The sequence below is a fragment of the Bombyx mandarina genome, chromosome 11 (genome assembly GCF_030267445.1).
Source record: "Bombyx mandarina strain Sakado chromosome 11, ASM3026744v2".
Classification (NCBI taxonomy): domain Eukaryota; kingdom Metazoa; phylum Arthropoda; class Insecta; order Lepidoptera; family Bombycidae; genus Bombyx; species Bombyx mandarina.
The window spans coordinates 4490081-4511899 of record NC_143218.1 but is presented as its reverse complement, the minus strand read 5'-3'; the positions used below and the strand labels follow the sequence as shown (position 1 = coordinate 4511899).

Below are 21819 nucleotides of genomic sequence, written 5' to 3'. Positions count from 1 at the left end.
TTACACATACTACATACCATGTATTTGACGCACACACGCATGCATACTATTTATTGTCAAACTTTTGTTCTTGACGTCTGTGGTCAAATTGAGAATAGATTAAATATTGTTTGTCTTTATTAATATTTTTTTATAGTGTAGCCTAGGCGAAATTTGTGATTAATGAAGTATAAAATAGAATCATAATAGTGTACAAACTTACAATTCCAATTAAATATAGTCGAATTTCGACTACTGCGGGACCTCTAGTTTTCTTTATACCTCGAATAGAACTTAAAATTAATATTTTTATAATAAGGAATTTCGTCCCTATCCGGTGTCCCACGACACCACACATATTTTTTATTACATTTATTACAATTTTGATCATATTAGTGTTTATGATTTCGTAATTGCGCTAATGTAATATTTTGGGGTATCGGAACAGTGGCTGGGCACAATCGCAATTCGGGTTTTATTTCATTAGCTAATAGCAAACAAACATGGGGGATACACATTAAATTAAGAATAAAAATATAAATTGCCTCTTCAAACCTCGGCTAAGAGACCAAGAAATAACTTAAGATAATATGTACATATAATTTAAATGTTAAAACAAAGTGTGTGAATTTATATAAATACGTATTTATAAGTAAAATATGCTGGCAGTCCTCAACAGAGTGAAGCGGTAATTCACGCCTGGACAAAGACTTTTGCTTTATAAAGAACAAGTCCGGCCTCGCGTGGAGTACTGATCCCACTTCTGGGCTAGGGCTCCCAAATACCAGCTACTTCCAATTGACTCCATACAGAAGAGGGCCGTTCGGATTGTCGATAATCCCGTTCTCGTGTGGAACCTCTGGGTCTGCGGAGGGACTTCGCTTCTCTCTGCATTTTGTACCGTATGTTCCATGGGGAGTGCTCTGAGGAATTATTTGAGATGACACCATCATATCGTTTTTACTATCGCACCGCCCGCCATCGGAGTAGAGTTCATCTCTCACTGCGTTCACCCACAGTGCGTTTCCAGAGATTTTTTTGCCACGTACCATTCGGCTTTGGAATGAGCTTCTCCATCACGGTGTTTCCCGAGCGCTGACATGTCCTTCTTCAAACGAGGCTTGTGGAGAGTACTCAACGGTAGGCAGCGGCTTGGCTCTGCCCCTGGCATTGCTGAAGTCCATGGGCGACGGTAACCACTCACCATCGGGTGGGCCGTATGCTCGTCTGCCTACAAGGGTAAAAAAACCAATCCGAATTCAATAAAAACAATATTATTGAGTTAGGAATCAGCCTACCTAAGTAGGTAACTAGATTTTTTTTTTCTTGATCCCGTAATTTTATTTTTATTTGCAATTTGTAAGTTTGTTTTCAATAGCCAAAGCTATGTACAGTAATACGGGTTTGCTGAGTGCACTGGTGGTAGGACCTCTTGTGAGTCCGCATGGGTAGGTACCACCACCCTGCCTATTTCTGCTATGAAACAGTAATGCGTTTCGGTTTGAAGGGTGGGGCAGCCGTTATAGCTCTAAACTGAGACCCTAGAACTTATGTCTTAAGGTGGGTGGCGCATTTACGTTGTAGATGTCTATGGGCTCTTGTAACCACTTAACACCAGGTGGGCTGTGAGCTCGTCCACCAATCTAAGCAAGAAGGTAGCGGTGGCAAAGGCGGTGGTACCTATCCGTGGGGACTCACAAGACTCCTACCACCAGTAATCACGCAAATTATAATAATTATAATTTTTATATAGCAAATTATTATAATTTTTTGCGGGTTCGGTTTTTATTACACGATGCTGTTCCTCCACCGTGGAAGTCAATCGTGAACATTTGTTAAGTACGTATTTCATTAGAAAAATTGACTGAACAAGTATTTACTTTTGGCAGATTATCGAAATGTCGAGCTACGGAAGTATGTCACCGTCCGACGAGGGCTTCGACAGATACGATCCACCATTCTACTGTCAACCACCACATCAAGGTACGGCTTGAGCGCGCTGGACACATGTGTAGTGAGAGTCAGCTTAGGCTTAGCAATGTAAAGCCAGTGTTGCTGTTCAAAGCACCGGTCACCCGGTCAAGAATTCGACGAGTGAATTAACCCACAGACACGGCCCACTGAGTTTCTCGCCGGATCTTCTCAGTGGGTCGCATTTCCGATCCGGTGGTAGATTCTGCGAAGCACGGCTCTTGCTAGGGTTCGTGTTAGCAACGTCGTCTGGTTTGAGACCCGTGAGCTCACCTACTTGTTAGGTTACGCTGACATAGCCTCTCAATCAGCTTACGTAAGAAAAAAAAGCTGTTCAAACTTACACGAGAATTGGGATTCTTGGGGTCGATCTTTCCAAGCGGTTTTCAATATCCAAGTAATTTTAAAGTGAAGTCATATTGGCTTTTGGAATTTTGGGACTCCTAAGCTGAACGAAATTGGATTTCACGCCGTTAATTCCATAGACGGCCTCTCGGAATCTATAGATGTCTCCTGAATGCCTTGGAGCTAGATACTTTAAACTGGACGACATGAATACTTCGCTGCAGTAATTCTTACCATCCACCAGTGATCTCTGTCGTCATGGACCGGTGTCTCCAAGCACCACAATTTGACTCACTAAGACCGTTCGAATTGGCGATCATTCCGATCTCAAAGTCGTCAGGATCTGTGGTGGGAACTATGATTCTTTCTCTATTTTCCATCGCGTTTTACCATACCACCACCAGAGCACAACCCCTACCACCCAGAAATGCCGCGCTCTTCCGCTGTTCATATCCGGATAACATTATTACCACGTACCATTTCTAGAATGAATTCCTCTTCGCTTTGTTTCCTAAACGAAGTGATATCTCCTTTTTGAAACAGAGTCGTCTCTCGTTTAGATACAGAAATATTATTTAATAATTATCTTTAACCCAGACATAGGTAGTGTTTGAACAAATGTTAACCTTCAAATTTTCGACACTAATCCTTTTTAGGTGTGCGATATAATTTCGATACTCTATGATGTAGTTGTGATGCAAACAACTTTTAAAGGGTTAATCTCTCGTTTATATTATCATTATATTATTTCTTATTGTTCTTGATTGTGAATTTTCAGGCTGTATTTCCTTTGTGATTTCTTAGGTGATTTGTGACTTCTGCCGTTAAATTACGAATACTATTAAATTCTTTTTGGTTTTAATGTGAAAGTAATATTGTACATAATTATTATTGTGCGTCTTGTAGCTGTTGAGTCCCGTTCAGAACTAAAGGTGGTTGTGCATTTTACGCGACGCGGAGCTTGCACCGTTCCGCCGGCTTACCGCCCCCTCCCTCGCCGCGCTGCCTCCGTCTTTCCCGACTTCAAGAAAGAGGAGATGATGCGTAAAGACCTATGTTTCAGATATTTTACAGTTTTCGTGGCCACGAAACTATTCAGGAAAATTGTAAAGTACAACACACATTATGATCTCTATGATATATTCTATATTCTATATTCTCTATATTCCGTCTGTTACCATTAAAATAATATAATTACAATAAAAAACGAGAGATTAATTCGTAAAATTAGGTTGTATTGTTTGACTGACTCGGTGGTCCAGTGATTAGTTGCACAGACTGTTACACCGAGGGTCGTGGGTTCGATTCCCGCACCGGGCTAATATTTGTGTGATGACCAGTGTTGCTCTTTGTCTGGGCGGTTATTATCTATATATTTATATATTTAAACGTATTTATGTATGTATGTCAATCTCTGGTACCCATAACACAGGGAATCCTAATTTGGGACCAGATGACCGTGCGTCATTTGTTCACAGTTTAAAAAAATTATAAAAAGATCGTGTTTTTCTAGACAAAGCCAAACGGTAACTCTAAATATAGATCTTTCAGGTAGCTCCATGGATGGCAGTGTGTATTGGCCGGCTCCCAACCCTGAAGGTCATGAATTGGATTCCTCCGAGATATACCATGACAACGCGCACTTCATAGGACGAAGCTATGGTAAGTTTTAGCCTCCTTCCAAATTTGAGAAGGTGCTAAATTCTAGGTTTTTTTATTAAGAAAACCGACTTTGACGATTCTTTGTTATTTAAAATAGGTATGGTCCCATTTAAATCGTATCAAGATGCGACCAAAGGTTTTTGAGTTACCTTAATAATGCGTGTTTAATTAACTTTGACTACATTGACGATATACTCATTGTATTCAAAACGGTTTTCTCTTTTCGTTAAAATTGCAATATATAGTTATTGTCATTCGTGTTGTTTGATGTTTTAAACAATAGGGCACGTAGGAAGAACTTTTGAAAGCGAATCGAGAAAAAAGCTATCGTAAAAAAATTTAATGTAACGATTGGATGTGATTTGTATTATTAAAGAAGATATTCATTGCCTAAAGCTGTCGTGTAATTTTTGGTCTGAGGAAATTGAACGAAGGTGATTATGTATCTGAGCGCATCTCTCAAATTACATACGTGACTTAGTCGCTATAAAAGCCGTCATCCTTAGCACATCATATAGGATATCGATTCTCGGTGCTTCTAGAGATGTTATGAGCAAAATCTACCAGGGAAGCATGGTTTCGGCAGCAGTCTGTCCCGTCACCGTAAACGTGTAAACATGACAATGACCTAGCGAGTTATAAGATGCGTATTCCGCAGTGATAACAAAGATATTAAATGTTTTCATCACACTTTTATTAGATTGTATCTATTTATCTATGTGATGGAATATTTCAACGTCATTTCCACTGAATCCAAGACGCTCCATCAACTTGACAATCGGCACGCGCGTCAAGGGTCAATGTCGACAGAATAATTTCATAACTTCGCTCTAATATCTTGACTAAATTCGCTAGGGTGAGAAGATTGACTTTTTTATATATATTTCTTTGTATCCTAGGTTACGATGAGATGCAGGTCACTTCGAACGAGCCATACGATCCTTTCCACCACAATATTCATCATTCCTACACTCAGAACGGCTCAGGTACGTAAAATAACAATATGTCAGAATTCGATATTGGGTTTAATAATGCACAAAGGACAAACATTCAATGTAATAAATAAATAAAAAACAAATGCTACTTGTACATTGATTTAAGTATTTTAAATAATATAATATAATTTTTTTCGTGCCTATATTTGCTTAAACTAGCTCGCGATCAACCAGGTGATAGTATAGACAACGTAAATGCTGCCACCCACCTAACGACATGAGTTGTAAATCACAGTTTTTACAGTACAACAGCTATCCCATTCATCAAAACCAAACGCTTTACTGCCTCACGGCAGAAGCAGGCAGGGTGGTGGTATCTACCCAAGCAGGCTGATAACACGCCCGATTATCACTAATTATGCAAATTATTATTTTTGCGAGTTTATTATTTACTGGTGGTAGGACTTCTTGTGAGTCCGCACGGGTAGGTACCACCACACTGCCTATTTCGGCCGTGAAGCAGTAATGCGTTTTGGTTTGAACGGTGGGGCAGTCGTTGTAACTATGCTGAGACCTTAGACCTTATATCTCAAGGTGGGTGGCGCATTTACGTTGTAGATGTCTATGGGCTCCAGTAACCACTTAACACCAGGTAGGCTATGAGCTCGTCCAACCATCAAAGCAATAAAAAATAAAAAATACACGACGTTATTAGTTCACCGTGGAAGTCAATCGTGAAGTACGTATTTCATTACAAAAATTTAGTTATTACCTGTCTGCGGGATTCGAACACCGGCTCAATCGCGTTACATGCTCTGTAAAAACTACATTACAGCATCCTTTTTATTTACGGACATATCTTAGTAGCTATTTCAGACTGAGGGTATGAATGAGTATGGTTAGATTGCCCTTTTATTAAAGTGTAGGTACAGCCCACAGAGTTTCTCGCCAGATCTTCTCAGTGGGTGGCGATTCCAATCCAGTGGTAGATTCTGCGAAACACTATTCTTGCTAGGCAAACTCTAGTATTGGCAAATTCTCTCAGGTCGAGCCCGTGAGCTCAACTTACCGTCCGGGCGTAGCTGGAATAACTCCTTAGGCTACCAGCGAATATTTTATAGCGAATACAGATTTTTATTAAAAAATAAATAAACCACAATTATCTCTATTGTAATGGTTATTCGATGTCATTTAGTCCAGATTCCCTTTCGATATATTAAGTCGCAGTGAAGTCGCATGAAATGTGAGGATCGTGAATGTACCTCCGAATAAATCGTTCGTAGGTCTTGATTGCGATCTCCAGTCCCTCCCGCTCCGGTACGAGCGACCGGCTCCTCCATCGTTCATCAGAGTCGCCAAGCGGCGTACCACAGCCAACAAGAAGGAGAGGAGACGCACCGAAAACATTAATACAGCATTCTCGGATCTGCGTGATTGTATACCTAATGTGCCACCAGACACGAAACTTTCGAAGGTGAGTCACATCACCTCTTAATTCAAACACAGAAAAGGTAAACTGAACTGACATGCTCTTGTGTCCAACAACATTAAGAAGTGTTCTGTCTCGTTCTCTCGCTAGTTAAACGAAAAGAAGGGTATAGATTTCGACTGTACATATTTTCAAATTTTAAATGTCACCTGAGTAATTTTTCAAGTTGTACCGAATTTGATGATTGAAATTTTTTATTATTTACATTCGAAAACTGATCGCTTCTCGTGTATTCTTAATTAAATACATAGTATCAAGATCCGACCAGTGATTTTTTGGTTATCCTTAATAATGCACGTTAAATTGACTTTGAGACTATATTGATGATATTATTATACTAATTGTTTTTCGTTAAAGGCAGTTTTTTTTTTTAGAATTTTGAGTTATTTTTAATGGTTTTCAAGCTAGGCTTCAATCAGAACGATGCCCTAGGTAATTTTATCCCCAAAAAACAGACCATCCGCATGCTGGTGATGACTAAGAATAGTACCAGCACATTTGTTCTGGCGGGTGTCGTCGCCGGCGGCAGAGACTACCACCATTGACTGGTGGTAGACCAGATTGCGAACCATAATTCTGCCTATTTTTGTTGCAAAGCCGTCAGTCAGTCCGGTTCGAAGAGTGAGACAGTAGTTATTTAACACAGTAGAGAGTGAGGCGACTTTTAGACTTACAATGACATTGTACAATACATTTTAATGTACAATAAGAAAGGCGCTTTGAATTCAAACGATCAATTATATTGCACAATAATACGAATTGCACAATGTTTTCGTGTTATGGTTATGGGCGTACTCCCTGTCAAGACGAACTACGGACTGAAAGATAGCGCAATACTGACCCTAAACAACGCAATGAAAAAATATGGTGCAATAAAAATTTAATTAGCTCAAATTTTCGTTCAATCATTGTGCAATCTTCAACATTAAACCTAATCAATAATATTGCGCCATATAATTAATCGTGTAGTGCAGGAGTCACCAAATGGCGGACCGCGGACCCATTTTGTGCGGATTGCGAGGACACAGCAACTTGCACTACAGATTATGAAAGTTTTCCGTGAAGAAGTTCTGGATAAAAAATTGTGTGTGAAACTCCTTACTTTGCTTGGATCAACATGTATTTGTGAAGTAGCATTTTCGTAAATGAACTTAATTGAGAATAAATTTCGATCTCGACTTACTGATGAACATCCGGGGCTTAATGTCAATTGCTTACACCAAATTTTACTCCAAGTATCACAGACAGATAGCCCGCAACAAAAAAAACACATTTTATCATTGGTATGTTCAAAAATACCTTTGTTATTCCGGTAATTACATTTGTTTGTAATTGTAATGGTAATTACAAATCTTTACACTTTACACTCACTATATAAGTATATTAGAGAGACTTTCCACATCACCAGCGGCTTCTGCCGTCAGACCCAGTTCACCTATTGTTAACTTCGAACTCATTGTGATCTAAATGTATCAGATGGTGCGCAAGAGATCTCAAACTATCAACATAGCCTTCTCGAATCTTAGGCAGCACATTCCCCATGTACTGCCCGACACTAAAATGACTAAGGTTAGTCGCGTCCCGGAAACATAACGACCTCTGAACTGTGAATTCGGCCTATTTATATATTTCTACTAGCTAGGATCCGACAGACGTTGTCCTGTGAATGCATACACAAAAATTCATTCGAGTCATTACTGGTAGTAGGACCTCTTGTGAGACCGCGCGGGTAGGTACCACCACCCTGCCTATTTCTGCCGTGAAACAGTAATGCGTTTCGGTTTGAAGGGTGGGGCAGCCGTTGTAACTATACTTAAGACATTGGAACGTATATCTCAAAGTGGGTGGCGCATTTAGGTTGTAGATGTCTATGGGCTCCAGTAACCATTTAATACCAGGTGAGCTCTAAGCAATAAAAAAAGTCGATCCAGCCGTTTAGTTGCAGTATAGATAAATAACCTAGATACTGACAACAACGCCATCTGCTGCGCTGATTTGTGAAGCTAAATCATCCAGGGCGCCACCCAAACGCATACAAAAAAATGCATTCAAATCATTCCAGCCGTTTAGGAGGATTTCAGTGACAAACACACGCACAGAAGAAATCTATATATATATATATAAAGATAAAGAAGATATTTATCGCGTTTTTTCGTCCCAAACCCTTCCAACTTATGATTACAATTGAGAATATAGTGACATATTTACGTCTGATATGGCGTTTATATCGAAGTAAAAGGTTTTGACGTGATAACAACGTCGTATAAATCGATGAACACCGGCTGCACGCGCGATAAAGTGTCACGTTCTGCCTGAGCCTAGGCTTGCGAGCGAGAGCGCGGAACAAGCGATAGAGAGGCACGATCGGGCCACGGCTTGTGACACAGTTATCTCTCTTCTCGCGTGACGTTAGAGCTAACAATTGGAATAGTTCTGCTACTGACATTATCACGTAAAAGTATCGTCCGTAAACCGACTTACTGACAAGTAATATTTTTTTAAGCATATTAATATATAAATTATCTTATTTTCGCGCCCAACCGCAATTCTATAGTTCAAAGGTCGCTTATCGTTTACCGGGGCTCTTGTATGCTTCAAGATGACTAACAGACCATTCATTTTCCTCTTCGTTATCAGATCAAGACCTTGCGGCTGGCAACGTCCTACATCTCATACTTACTGAAAGTATTAGAGAGTGATGGAGAGCCCGCGGGCGGCTTCAGAGCTGACCTCCATCACACGCCGCCCAGGAGACGGAACGCTGACGGGAACCAGGTATTCATAGCTAACACCAGTATCTTTATACAGGGTGTCCCAGAAAGAATGCATAATCCCGAAACACCTCATATTAGAGCTATTGGAGACACAAAATAAAAAATAAATAAAAATCTTAGGTAGTACCCAGATTAAAAATAAAGAAAATATAGCTTTCATGATCAAAATTTAAGTTCAGACTAACTTTTATAAAAAAATACACTAGCTACTCATACGACTTCCAGCATATTCCTTAGTAGTCCATGTAGAATATTATAACACCAAAAAGCCTATGGATTTCATTTATTTCTAGCTGTTGTATTATATTATATATATGTTGTACATTATATACTCTGTTTATTGTCAAACTTTTGTTACTGTTTAAAGTCTGTGGTCAAATTGAGAATAGATTAATATGTATTGTTTGTCTTTAATATTATTTGTCTATAGCGTAGTCTTGGCGAAATCTGTGATTATAGAAGTATAATAAATAGTGTTTGACAATAGAATCATAATAATGTTCAAACTTATAATTTCAATTAATTATAGTCGAATTTCGACTACTGGAGGGGGGGACCATTCGTTTTTATGAACGTTTCTCGTTATAATATAATAAAAACGTATTGCCCTTGTCTGATTCGAATAATGTTATCATCGCATTATCTAAATCACACATCATAGATTAGAGATAGGCACGCGGTCAGTTTATGGATTTATAATTGCTGTTATGGGGTGGATGAGGTCGAGGGGCTTTAGGGTTAAGTGACACTAGGGCTCATGGGAGTCATAACGGAAATATAGTAGGCTTATAGAAGGATGGGATCTACCAGTGCGGACCATACAATGCGGCCTACCATAAGTAAATGCCGATTGACGATGGCAGTTCGCTGGCACAACATTAAGCATGCTGCTGCCCATTCACCGCAGCTTTTATTAGTCGCATTACGACCACTACTAGAAAAAAATGGCGATGATACTATTTTAGAACATCAGAATTGATTGTAGTCTCTGATAACTCAAGATTGGAATACATTTCATTACATTACTAGGCGAAGTATTAAACGCGTTTTAAATAAAAACTAGTGGTCCCGCAGTAGTCGAAATTCGACTATAATTAATTGAAATTATAAGTTTGAACATTATTATATATATATATATATATATTGTCAAAGATATACTTCTATAATCACAGATTTCGCCAAGACTACACTATAGACAAATAATATTAAAGATAAACAATATTAACCTATTTTCAATTTGACCACAGTTTTTGACAATTTAAAGCCTGACAATAAACAAAGAGTATATATACATATGTGTGTGTGTCAAATACATGCCAGTGTGTGTAATGTTTTGTTTATTGATTTAATGTTAACTTTTATGCATTATTTTTAAAAAATATTAGCATTGTGCACTCCTTCTCTATATTTTCTATAAGTGTGGGAAATTTCATACTCCTCCGTCCGCGCAATTTTCGTAAAAAGGGATACAAAGTTTTTGCTTCACGTATTAATATATAGATTCTAATTCGGTTCACGTTACAAAAGAAATAATCTATTTAGAAAACCATTCTGAGCCACTTTCATCCGTTCATTATATCTAAAGCTCAAAGGCTATTGGGCTTAAAAGATATTTTTGCAACTTTACATCGAAGTCATTTAAACTTTTAAGCATTTAAATTTTTACTGGTGGTAGGACTTCTTGTGAGTTCGCACGGGTAGGTACCACCGCCCTGCCTATTTCTGCCGTGAAGCAGTAATGCGTTTCGGTTTGAAGGGTGGGGCCGCCGTTGTAACTATACTGAGAACTTAGAACTCATATCTCAAGATGGGTGGCGGAATTTACGTTGTAGATGTCTATGGACTCCGGTAACCACTTAACGCCAGGTGGACTGTGAGCTCGTCCACCTAACAAAGCAAAAGAAAAATTAAAATAAAAAAAAACTTCTTCAGCTATTTCAATGAACTGAACTTAATTGAAGTTCAATTAAAAACATCGAACTGTTGATGCTGATACCAAACAAAACGCACGTTTCATTAAAAAAATATATGTCGCGTATTAATCGGAACGCCCCCTTTTCAATACATCTGATTACAGTAAACTCATCTAAAAACGTCTACGTCGTGAATTCACAGCAAAAAAAAAACATTTGAACCGTTCTTGTAACTCCAAACATTACCCAGACGGTAGTTGGGAGTGGCGCCTCCACACAAGTGCCTTATCTGAACACATGCATTGATAACAGCTTTCTCTTGAGAACATGTCTCGAGTGGGTATGATTGTTCAATACAAAATGCGTTCCGTCTTAAAAGCTGCGACCCTGATAGCGTCTAATTCGGTTTCCAGTTGGAGAACGATTGAAATCACCGTTCGGAAGAACGCAGTTTTTTAAGGATTGAAGGGCCAAAATTGTGTTAATTTTTGCCACAAAACAAGCCCGTGTTTCATTTAAATCATATCGTTTACAGCCTAAATGGCTATTGTAACTTCGCACGGATTGAGTGAGCTAACGGGCTTAACCTGAGAGAATTTGTTAACACTAGCCCTAGCAAGAGGAGCGCTTCGCCAAATCTATCGCCGGATCGGAATCATGACCGACTGAGAAGTCTGTCATGTCATGAACTTATAATCTATATATTAATACGTGAAGCAAAAACTTAGTATCCCTTTTTACGAAAACTGCGCGGACGGAGGAGTATGAAATTTGCAACACTTATAGAGAATATAGAGAAGAAGTGCACAATGCAAATTTTTTTTTTAAATAATTCATAAAAGATACATTACATCAATAAAGAAAACATTACACACACTACATACCATGTATTTGACGCACACACGCATGCATACTATTTATTGTCAAACTTTTGTTCTTGACGTCTGTGGTCAAATTGAGAATAGATTAAATATTGTTTGTCTTTATTATTATTTTTTTATAGTATAGCCTTGGCGAAATTTGTGATTATAGAAGTATAAATTACAATCATAATAGTGTAAAAACTTACAATTCCAATTAATTATAGTCGAATTTCGACTAATGCGGGACCTCTAGTATGGATTAAGTACCTCTAGTATGAATATGATATATTATTATTTAGAAACAAAACTTTAGTCACAGCAACGTGTGGTCTGCTAGTATATCTATACTAATATTATAAAGCTGAAGAGTTTGTTTGTTTGATCGCGTTAATCTCAGGAACTCTGGTTCGATTTGAAAAAATATTTCAGTGTTAGATAGCCCATTTATCGAGGAAAGCTATATCACGCTAAGACCAATGCAAGCGGAGTACCAATAAAGAGTGTTTCAAAATCGGGGTTTTAATCCCTTTTGAGAGCTTCCACTGCGTGCGCTGCGGAAAACGGTTAAAGTTTCGCTAAAGTAATATGTGAGAGAATTGTTCTCTTTTAAAAGATCTAAAAAAAAGTCCGTGGCAATATATGTCTATATATTAAGGTTGGCTCACTATAACGTTTTTTATGTTAAACAAATTTGTTCTAAAATAAAGCATTATTTGTGAAGGTGTTTTTATAAAGATGATATTAATCCCTATCCAAAGAAATACGTTATTCATTACAACATTGAAACACCCAAATCACTTCAAGATAGGCTTTGACAATTATAGATTTTTCTGGATTTCTCCAAGATCTCATCATCAAATCTTGATGTAAACAGGAACATTCGGGAAGTCTACCCTTTCGAACAAAAAAAAAAAAGAATTATCAGAATCGGTTCAAGCAGTCTCGAGAAATCGGTGAACATACATAGATAAAAAATTATGGTCGAATTGATAACTTCCTCTTTTGAAGTCGGTTAAAAAGCGTGATTTTGGTACCTTAAATAACTCCTTAACATTCTATTATTCAAAAATATTTTCACTTTCTACTTAAATGAAGAGGCGGGTAAGATTTAGCGTTATGCCAAAGTAACTATTCCACGCGGACGAAGTCGCGGGCAAAAGCTAGTTTATAAATATAATATATTAATATGAACAATATAGTGATCATTTTACTATTTTACATATAAAAAAAGAATACAGAAATCAGATAAATTACACGACTCTACAAAAAAAAAATTCGTTCTTTGTCCTAAAGTTTATACTATTATTTTCCAGTTAGTTATGCACAAAAACGAAAAGAAAATACCTTTTTTCGGTATAAAGTTTGCTTTTGTGATAGTTATAATAATAATACTCATTTTTCAATTTTTTCATAAATTTTAATTGATTTTAATATTTTTAAAAAGACCGCGCGGTGAGAGTGGGGTATTAACGTTTACACTGTGCCGCTAGATGGCACCCGAGTGATAAGCAACCATCAGGTGTTATTTACAAGCCCAGAATAACTTAAAATGTCGTCACGAAAGTGCAAATACGATGCTGATGCATTTTGTTTTATATGTGGTCAATTTATTAAAGTTCGAGACGTGAAATATGACCTAAAGACATCTCACGTTCTCTGTGAAGCCTATGAAGCATATTTTGACTGTCCTGTAGGGAATCAAGATAAGCTATGGGCTCAAATAATAAGGTCATGGCCTGTAAGAACAGAATTGTGTGTCGGAAAACAGAACGTCTTTGAGCCGATTGTTGAAGCGGAAAAAGTGTTAATGCCGCCTTTGCACATTAAGTTAGGGTTGATGAAACAATTTGTTAAAAAACTGGATGACTTCAGAAGCTTTTGGATACTTAAAAAAAATTTTTCCGAAGTTATCGGAAGCAAAGGTTAAAGCTGGGGTTTTTGTTGGTCCGCAAATAAGACAGATTTTCGCCGATGAAAAATTTCCAACGTTGCTGAATCGTACTCAAAAAGCAAGTTGGAACAGTTTTAAAGCAGTAGTTTTTGGATTTTTAGGAAATAATAAAGCTGAAAACTACGAAAAGTTGGTTGAGGATATGCTTACAAATTTTAAGGCCATGGGCTGCAGGATGTCATTAAAAGTACATATGCTGCATGCTCATTTGGATAAATTTAAAAACAATATGGGAGCCTATTCCGAAGAGCAAGGAGAACGTTTCCATCAGGACATCATGAATTTTGAACAACGCTATCAAGGCCAATACAATGAAAACATGATGGGCGACTATATTTGGGGTTTATTGAGAGAAAGTAGCTATGAACATAAAAGAAAAAGTAAAAGTGTGCACTTTTAAGTTATTTTCCACTTTTCTGTAAGCTAATTTGATAGTAAAACTTAATAAAAATAATAAACATTTTTATTTCAATAGTTTTATTTTCAATCAAAAATTAAAATCCGAGATTTTTAAAAATTTCGTTCAATCAGTCTTCTAAGTACAAAAGCAAAGTTTTTCATGCCATATATTTTTTTTCCGTCTAAACTACCGAAATTTAATGCTTTGCAATCAAAGTCAAATTTCATGTTGACCCGTGTTATCTATGATTAATCTAAATTAAATGTTAGTTAGGTTTGGTGTTTAAACGTGTATTTGTAGCAATTATTTGAAGTCGTCGTGGCCTAAAGGATAAGACGTCCGGTGCATTGGTGTCTAGCGATGCACCGGTGTTCGAATCCCGCAGGTGGGTACCAATTTTTCTAATGAAATACGTACTTAACAAAATGTTCACGATTTACTTCCACGGTGAAGGAATAACATCGTGTATTAAAAATCAAACCCGCAAAATTATAATTTGCGTAATTACTGGTGAAGCAGTAATGCGTTTCGGTTTGAAGAGTGGGGCAGCCGGTTGTATCTATACTGAGACCTTAACATGCCTCTTCTCTCTACGCATCACATGTCCATATCACGCTAAAATTTTCATCGTTATTTCAAATGTTTGAAATTTAAATGGCTCTCCTCTAAACCTATGTTAAATCGCAATATTAACCATAGCCTTTCACCCTTTGATGCGATCGCGTATCATATTTTTATTTGGGCTAGTGCCAACGTTATTGAATTTTCTAATCAATTTACTGTTTCGCAGTAATGTTGAAATAATTTAATCACAGTTTATCATCGGTATCCGGGGCGAGTGTAAAGCAGGGGCCATGTGGCGTATCGTAATTATATTGAGAGCTTCGCCCGAGGCACAAGCGGCAGCGGCAGCGAGAAGCGGCAGCGATTTTCGCCTTTCCCACTACGCTTCAGCTCTCGGCGAGCTTAGGCCGCGCTGTGTGCTTAGTGCTAGTTTTTTAACGTTCTCGATAGCGTAAAAGTTAACAAAAATTTGTATGGAGTTGGAAAGATTGCCTACGTTTACCACTAGGGGCGTTGTTCCAACTGCATACAAATTTGTGTTAATTTTTACGCTATCGAGAACGTTAAAAGACTCGCACTAAGCACATTGACTTATTTGTCAACGGATTGAAATTGAAACGTTCTCATCTTTAGAACGTTTATGAGCAACATTGACAGTGATATAAACCAGCCCGACTGTGTATTCCTGTCGTAATTTATCTTTCATCCAGGAAAATTATTGCCACACTAATATATATCTATATATGGTGAGTGGCTACCGTCGATCTAGAACTTCAGCAACGCCTGGGGCAGAGCTAAGCCGCTGCTTATCGTTAAATTTTCTGTCTTTTTGATGACAAGTTACTTAGTTAATTGAGTTTTTCAAATATCTGTATTTTCGATGATAACACAGCACGGCACCATAGCGCTGGTGTGATGATGAGCCGGGAACGTATCGGAATCGTTGCCAGAAACCTCGTCACGATCGGACCCAACAAGTGCTGTTTACAAAACGCGCGTTCTAATTTAAAAATCTTATTATTATTGCCCGCTGTCTCTTTTGACTTGGGCCGAACTCTAACACAAAACAGACACGTAGAAACCGACAATAATAACGAAACACCGAATAAAAATTACCTTTTTATTGATATTAACACAGTTTATTTTCACTTTTATGACCTTGTTCTTAAGAATCTCGACTCGCGCGACTTGAAGCTTGCATAGCGGCGGATTCGCTTATGCCATATTTTTTTGATCTACCTATTCGCTGGTAGCTACGAGCGGAGTGCAGTTTTCTAGCACTAGTCCTAGCAAGAGCAGTGCTTCGCAGAATCTACTACCGCATCGGAATCGCAATCCGCTGAAAAGATCCGGCGAGAAACTCAGCTGACTAATGTGGAAACGTTGTTATATATAATGGGTCTTCTTCTCAGTCGTTCACTCCTGGCGGAGTGGTCGTGGTTACGTAAGTCTTAATGTTTGGTTGCGGCTTTTGAGAGACTTCTCCATCTTTCTAAAGTGCTGGAGCAGAAGGCAACGGGAAACCACTGCTACTATTTTCCCATGAAAGTTATGGAAATATAATGGGTACCCCAGTATTATTGATGAACAGATTTTGCATATTCTTTCTTAATGGAACAAAAATCAATTGTGTTACACATTATGATTGATGATTCCCATCTAGGAAGTCTACAAGTCTACATGTCCTGGATGGAGCATCACAGTCATCGCTGACATTTGCAACTGTGATATTGGGACAATTTACGCTGGCGTTCCTCAAGATTCGCTGCTATTGTCCATGATTTTTATCCTGTATATCAATGATATGCTATCTATTATTATCTTTTCCTACTTTTTATTTATTTATTGCTTAGATGGGTGGACGAGCTCACAGCCCCCCTGGTGTTAAGTGGTTACAGGAGCCCATAACATCTACAACGTTAATGCTGCCACCCACCTTGAGATATAAGTTCTAAGGTCTCAGTATAGTTACAATGGCTGCCCCGCCTTTCAAACCGAAACGCATTACTGCTTCACGGCAGAGATAGGCCGGGTGGTGTTACCTACCCGTGCGGACTCACAAGAGGTCCTTACCACCAGTAATTACGCAAATTATAATTTTGCGGGTTAGACTTTTATTACAAGATGTTATTCCTTCACCGTGGAAGTCAATCGTGAAAATTTGGTAAGTACGTATTTCATTAGAAAAATTTGTACCCGCCTGCGGGACTCTAACACCGGTGCATCGCTAGATACGAATGCATCGGACGTCTTCCCCTTTAGGCTACGATGATTACTACAACCATTACTATTACTACCTATTCTAGTAACCTCCAGGGGTTATACTAGATTCACAGAACGAGTAGATGAGCTCGCGGGGCTCTAATCTGACGACCTTGCTAACACTAACCCAACCAAGAGTAATGCTTCGCAGAATCTACCACCCAATCGGAAACGCGACCCACTGAGAAGATCCGGCGAGAAACTCAGTAGGCTGTGTCTGTGGGTTAATTTACTCGTCGAGCCCTTCGTCGCAAGCGACGTGTTCGGCAAGGACGATGACCGGTGCTTGAGGTACCTAAAAGCATCGTTAGTGTATCGGAAGGATCCGTAATGACTGTTATCTATAGATGGCATGCATTGCTATGCGGATGACAGCACGGGGGATGCGCGATATATCTGCCATCAGAGTCTTTTGGAGCTTGGCGCAGGAGAGACGACCCAAGTGGTGTTGCGGCGGGCCTCCGAATGCGTTATGAACATACTTAAACTTTAGACAGAGACAAGTTAGCATGCTTAACCCTCTTAATGCTAAACTTATTTTCACATGTTTTGCAAAGATAGCAAAAGAATTTTTGAAAATAATTATTAAGATTCTGTCCACACTTAATTTTTATATTTATTTTCCTCAAATGTAAATGTACTATCGTAAAACTTTCTGTTTTGTGTATGGGTCATATCAAACTACTCAAATGAAATATATATTTTTATTATAACTGTATTTATTTAACTTTAAAAAAATCGCGATAGTCGATTTTCGATGCTTCGCACTTTGTACGCATTAATAGATAGTCGATCGATCGACGGTTCGCGCTCTAAGGGTCAAAGTTATCAAGGACCGATGACAATTCAATGTTTTGAACAGTTTTTTAAGATGTTATCAAAATGATAATCCTACTAACTCACATCTGTTGTTTTTTCACCCACTTTGTCGTATTTAAATAATAACTTGGATAGTTTTATAGAATTTATTAAACACTAGCTTTTGCCCGCGACTTCGTCCGCGCGGAATAGTTACTTTGGCATAACGCAAAATTTTACCCGCGACTTCACTTACAGCACTCAGGATTGGAACTTCATTACTGAACCGGTAGATGGCGTTGAAGAAGCTAGATTTTGAGTTCTTTTTACAAAAAAAATTTTAATTTTTCGGAAAAAACGTTTTTTTTTTTCTTAATAAAAAGTATCCTATGTTACTTCTAATACCTCCAAGAATATGTGTACAAAGTTTCATGATGATCGGTTGAGTAGTTTTCGCGTGAAAGCGTAACAAACAAACTTACATTCACATTTATATATTAGTAGGGATTACTTTATTAGACACAAACAATCTGTAGAAATTTTGCAGCAGTAATGGAGGGAAAAATGCAATGACACAGATCTGTCATCTGTCAATAAAATATTTTTAACTATTGACACCATGCACCCCACGGTTTTTTTTACAACAAATTTATATTCAATTTTTTAATTGGACTTTCTACAAAAGCGTGTTTTTTAGTTTTTTTTGGAACGAAGTTCCTTATGGGACGACGCGGATTGAGTTTGTTATTAACAGATATCGCTCCACGATAAATTCAACAATTCGTGAATCGCGGCGACGAGGTGTCACACAGCTGATAGACGTTCTCGTATTTCTCTTGCTAAATCATACTTACCTGGCGTAGGGTATACCGTGATCATACAGGCAGTTAGGCGAGGCCCTCAGGGCGAGGCTGCTCCATTGCACTGCGAAGTGGTTGACCCTTGCGAAATCATAATAAAAATGTATACCCGAATAACTATTTTCTTTATACTTCGAATAGAACTTAAAATTAATATATTTATAATAAGGAACTTCGTTCCTATCCGGTGTCCCACGACACCACACATCTTTTTTTAATTGTTATTTATTCTAATGACTTATTTAGATCATAATCACGAATTGCTTCCAAGGGGTTAGAATGAATGAGATCGTTGAACAAAAATCAAACCTGCATTAGTTATTCGCGTAATTACCGGAGCGAGGGTCTGAGAGCGCCCGGGTAAGAATCACTCTGCGTGTTTCTGCCGAAATGTATTCAATTTAGGGAGAGCGATAGTCGGCCCACGATTGAGATTTGTATATCTTACCGACTCTTATCTTATATCTTATTTTATCTTAGTGGGTCGTACAAGTCATTATATTGCCAACCCAATAATATTCATATTATTGACGATCAAATTGAGGTCCAAGTTTGTTCCTTTCTCGTGGAAATCAAACCTATCGAGTTTCTCGCTGGATCTTCTCAGTGGGTCGCGATTCCAATCCGGTGTTAGATTCAGCGATGCACTACTCTTCTTAAGATCAGTGTTAGCAAGTCCTCTCAGGTTGAACCCTGTGAGATCACCAACTTGTCATAATGAGGCCAGAATAGATCAGAAAAGTCCACTGACTGCATCATTCAATTCGCCCACCGAACCTGATGAAGGCTTCCAGGCCACCTGACTGTCCGTCCTAAAACAATCAAACAAATTCATTCGTGAACACTTTAAATACGGCCCGAAACATAAGCTCGATAAAATTTAGTTTCTGCTCTCGAATAATAGATGGCGCTGTTCTCTCCCCTCACTTCGACGACTTGACAGAATCCATTCCCTTTTTTTTCACGCTTACACCACTTTTTTTCCATCCGCAATGTCTGGAGTCCCGAAAAAAATGAATGTCTCTTTGTTTCTACGCTTCGGATGGTTTCCGAGACGCTAATATCGGTGTTTCGTTACAGCTCAGGGAGTGCCGTGCGCTAGCGTCTTAATAGTGAACCAATTTTAAATGTTGCTACGTCACGGAAAATTAACTGGTTATAGATCAGATAAGATATAGTTTTTTGCCTTACAGACAACGTGACATGAGTTTCAACGAGCGATTGAGGCAACGACACGACGAGGCAACAAGCGCTATGTGTGTGTGCTGTGCAAATTTAATACAAAATTTCGACTAAAAACAAAATTGAATTGTACAAAATAAAATGAGTATATCGTCAATGTAAACAAAGTCAACTTAAAAAATACTCCTGAGGTATAACAGTTGAATTATAAGCCTCCTCTTTGGTATGAAGTCTGTTAAAAATCATACAATCTATGGTAAAAATGAAATGATGATGGGTCGCGCTGTGATCCCACCACCACCCGGCCACCACATGCTGCGATACAGCCTCGTTACGGTTTGAAGACTTGGACTGCCTTTATGCAAATAATTCAATTTGTGGCTTTGTGTCCCTCTTAATGTCATATCGGCCGCGAGTTTTTTTATTTTTTATTGCTTAGATGAGTGGACGAGCTCACAGCCCACCTGGTGTTAAGTGGTAAGGAGCCCATAGACATCTACAACGTAAATGCGCCACGCACCTTGAGATATAAGTTCTAAGGTCTCAGTACAGTTACAACGGCTGCCCCACCATTCAAACCGAAACGCATTACTGCTTCACGGCTGAAATAGGCAGGGAGGTGGTACCTACCCTTGCGGACTCACAAGAGGTCCTACCAGAGGTCCTACCTAGTTTAATTTACTCACCAATTTTTGGGGGCATAGTTTGCAGAAAGCCCTCAGCGGTGGGCGAATCATGCGTCTGCCTACAACGGTATTAAAATAAATCCATAAAACCCACTGAGTCAACCAACATTAGATGTTGACAGTAAATGGATGGGTGACCGCCCTAAAAACACCTTCACCGATCTCACAGTGAACGTTTGGCTCATATTAGACGGGAGGGTGACGTCACACTTAAAAAATAAAACATTTAAGTATTTATCGTCTCTCTGCCCTCCGTCCTCGCCCTCCCCCCTGACCCCGGCCACGTGCCGCGCTGTTTGTAATTACGTTTTTAACGGCTTCCCTTGTTTACCTGATCTCGTACAAAAATAATTCGGCAAGGCGCGCACGGACGTGAAGTATACCGGGCACGTGGGAGCGGAGTCCTGCAGCCCGAGGCCAAGTTTCCGGTCATTAAAATTCATTCAGATATCTCATCTTCGCCACGCATCTAGAAGTGAACACGCACCGTTTTATTTTTAGCGTAATAATAATTACTAGAGGTCCCGCTGTAGTCGAAATTCGACTATCATTAATTGAAATTATAAGTTTGGACATTATCATGGTTCTATTGTCAATACTTCTATAATCACAGTTGTCGCCAAGGCTACACTATAAACAAATAATATTAATCTATTCTCTACAATAACAAAACTTTGAGAAATTTTTGGCGGGAGCGCGAGGAGTGAAGTTGTGTGATTCGTTTTATTTTGTCTATTTCGTGCTTCTTCAGGTTTAAATGTGTTATAACGGTGGTTTATTAACTGTTTAATATCTGTGAAAGTGCATAAATGTGGGAAAATGCAACAACGCCGCTGGACGTAACTTGTCGGGATTCTCCAAAAAGTCCACTGAAAAAATCTCAGTAAATGATGACCATTTTACTGAGATTATATTTCATCCCATATAATCTCATTTCATTTAATTTCATTCCAGTTGATTAATGTCTCAAATTAATCATCTTCATTTCTTTTCATTTCACTCCATTTTATCATTTTTCTTTATTGATTTAATTTTTTTTTATGCATAATTTAAAAAAAGAAATTACATTCTGCACTCCTTCTCTATATTCTCTATAAGTGTGAGAAATTTCATGTTCCTCCTTCCGCGCAATTTTCGTAAAAAGGGGTACAAAGTTTCTGCTTCACGTATCAATATACAGATAAG

The 21819-nt window shown here is 38.5% G+C and overlaps 1 protein-coding gene across 3 annotated transcripts in view; it reads left to right on the top strand.

Moving 5' to 3' along the window:
• Hand (heart- and neural crest derivatives-expressed protein) overlaps positions 1-21819 on the top strand; it is a 36420-nt gene that overhangs the window by 10085 nt on the left and 4516 nt on the right. Inside the window, exons 2-7 of one of the 3 annotated variants that reach the window (XM_028174099.2) lie at positions 1869-1962; positions 3847-3957; positions 4857-4943; positions 6176-6366; positions 7858-7950; positions 9019-9156. In XM_028174099.2, the coding sequence (XP_028029900.1) occupies positions 1878-1962; positions 3847-3957; positions 4857-4943; positions 6176-6366; positions 7858-7950; positions 9019-9156 (705 nt within the window). In that variant the 5' untranslated portion in view covers positions 1869-1877. Of the gene's footprint in view, positions 1-1868; positions 1963-3846; positions 3958-4856; positions 4944-6175; positions 6367-7857; positions 7951-9018; positions 9256-21819 lie in introns of those variants that run through there. The other 2 variants (XM_089731446.1, XM_089731447.1) reach the window with 2 other exon arrangements.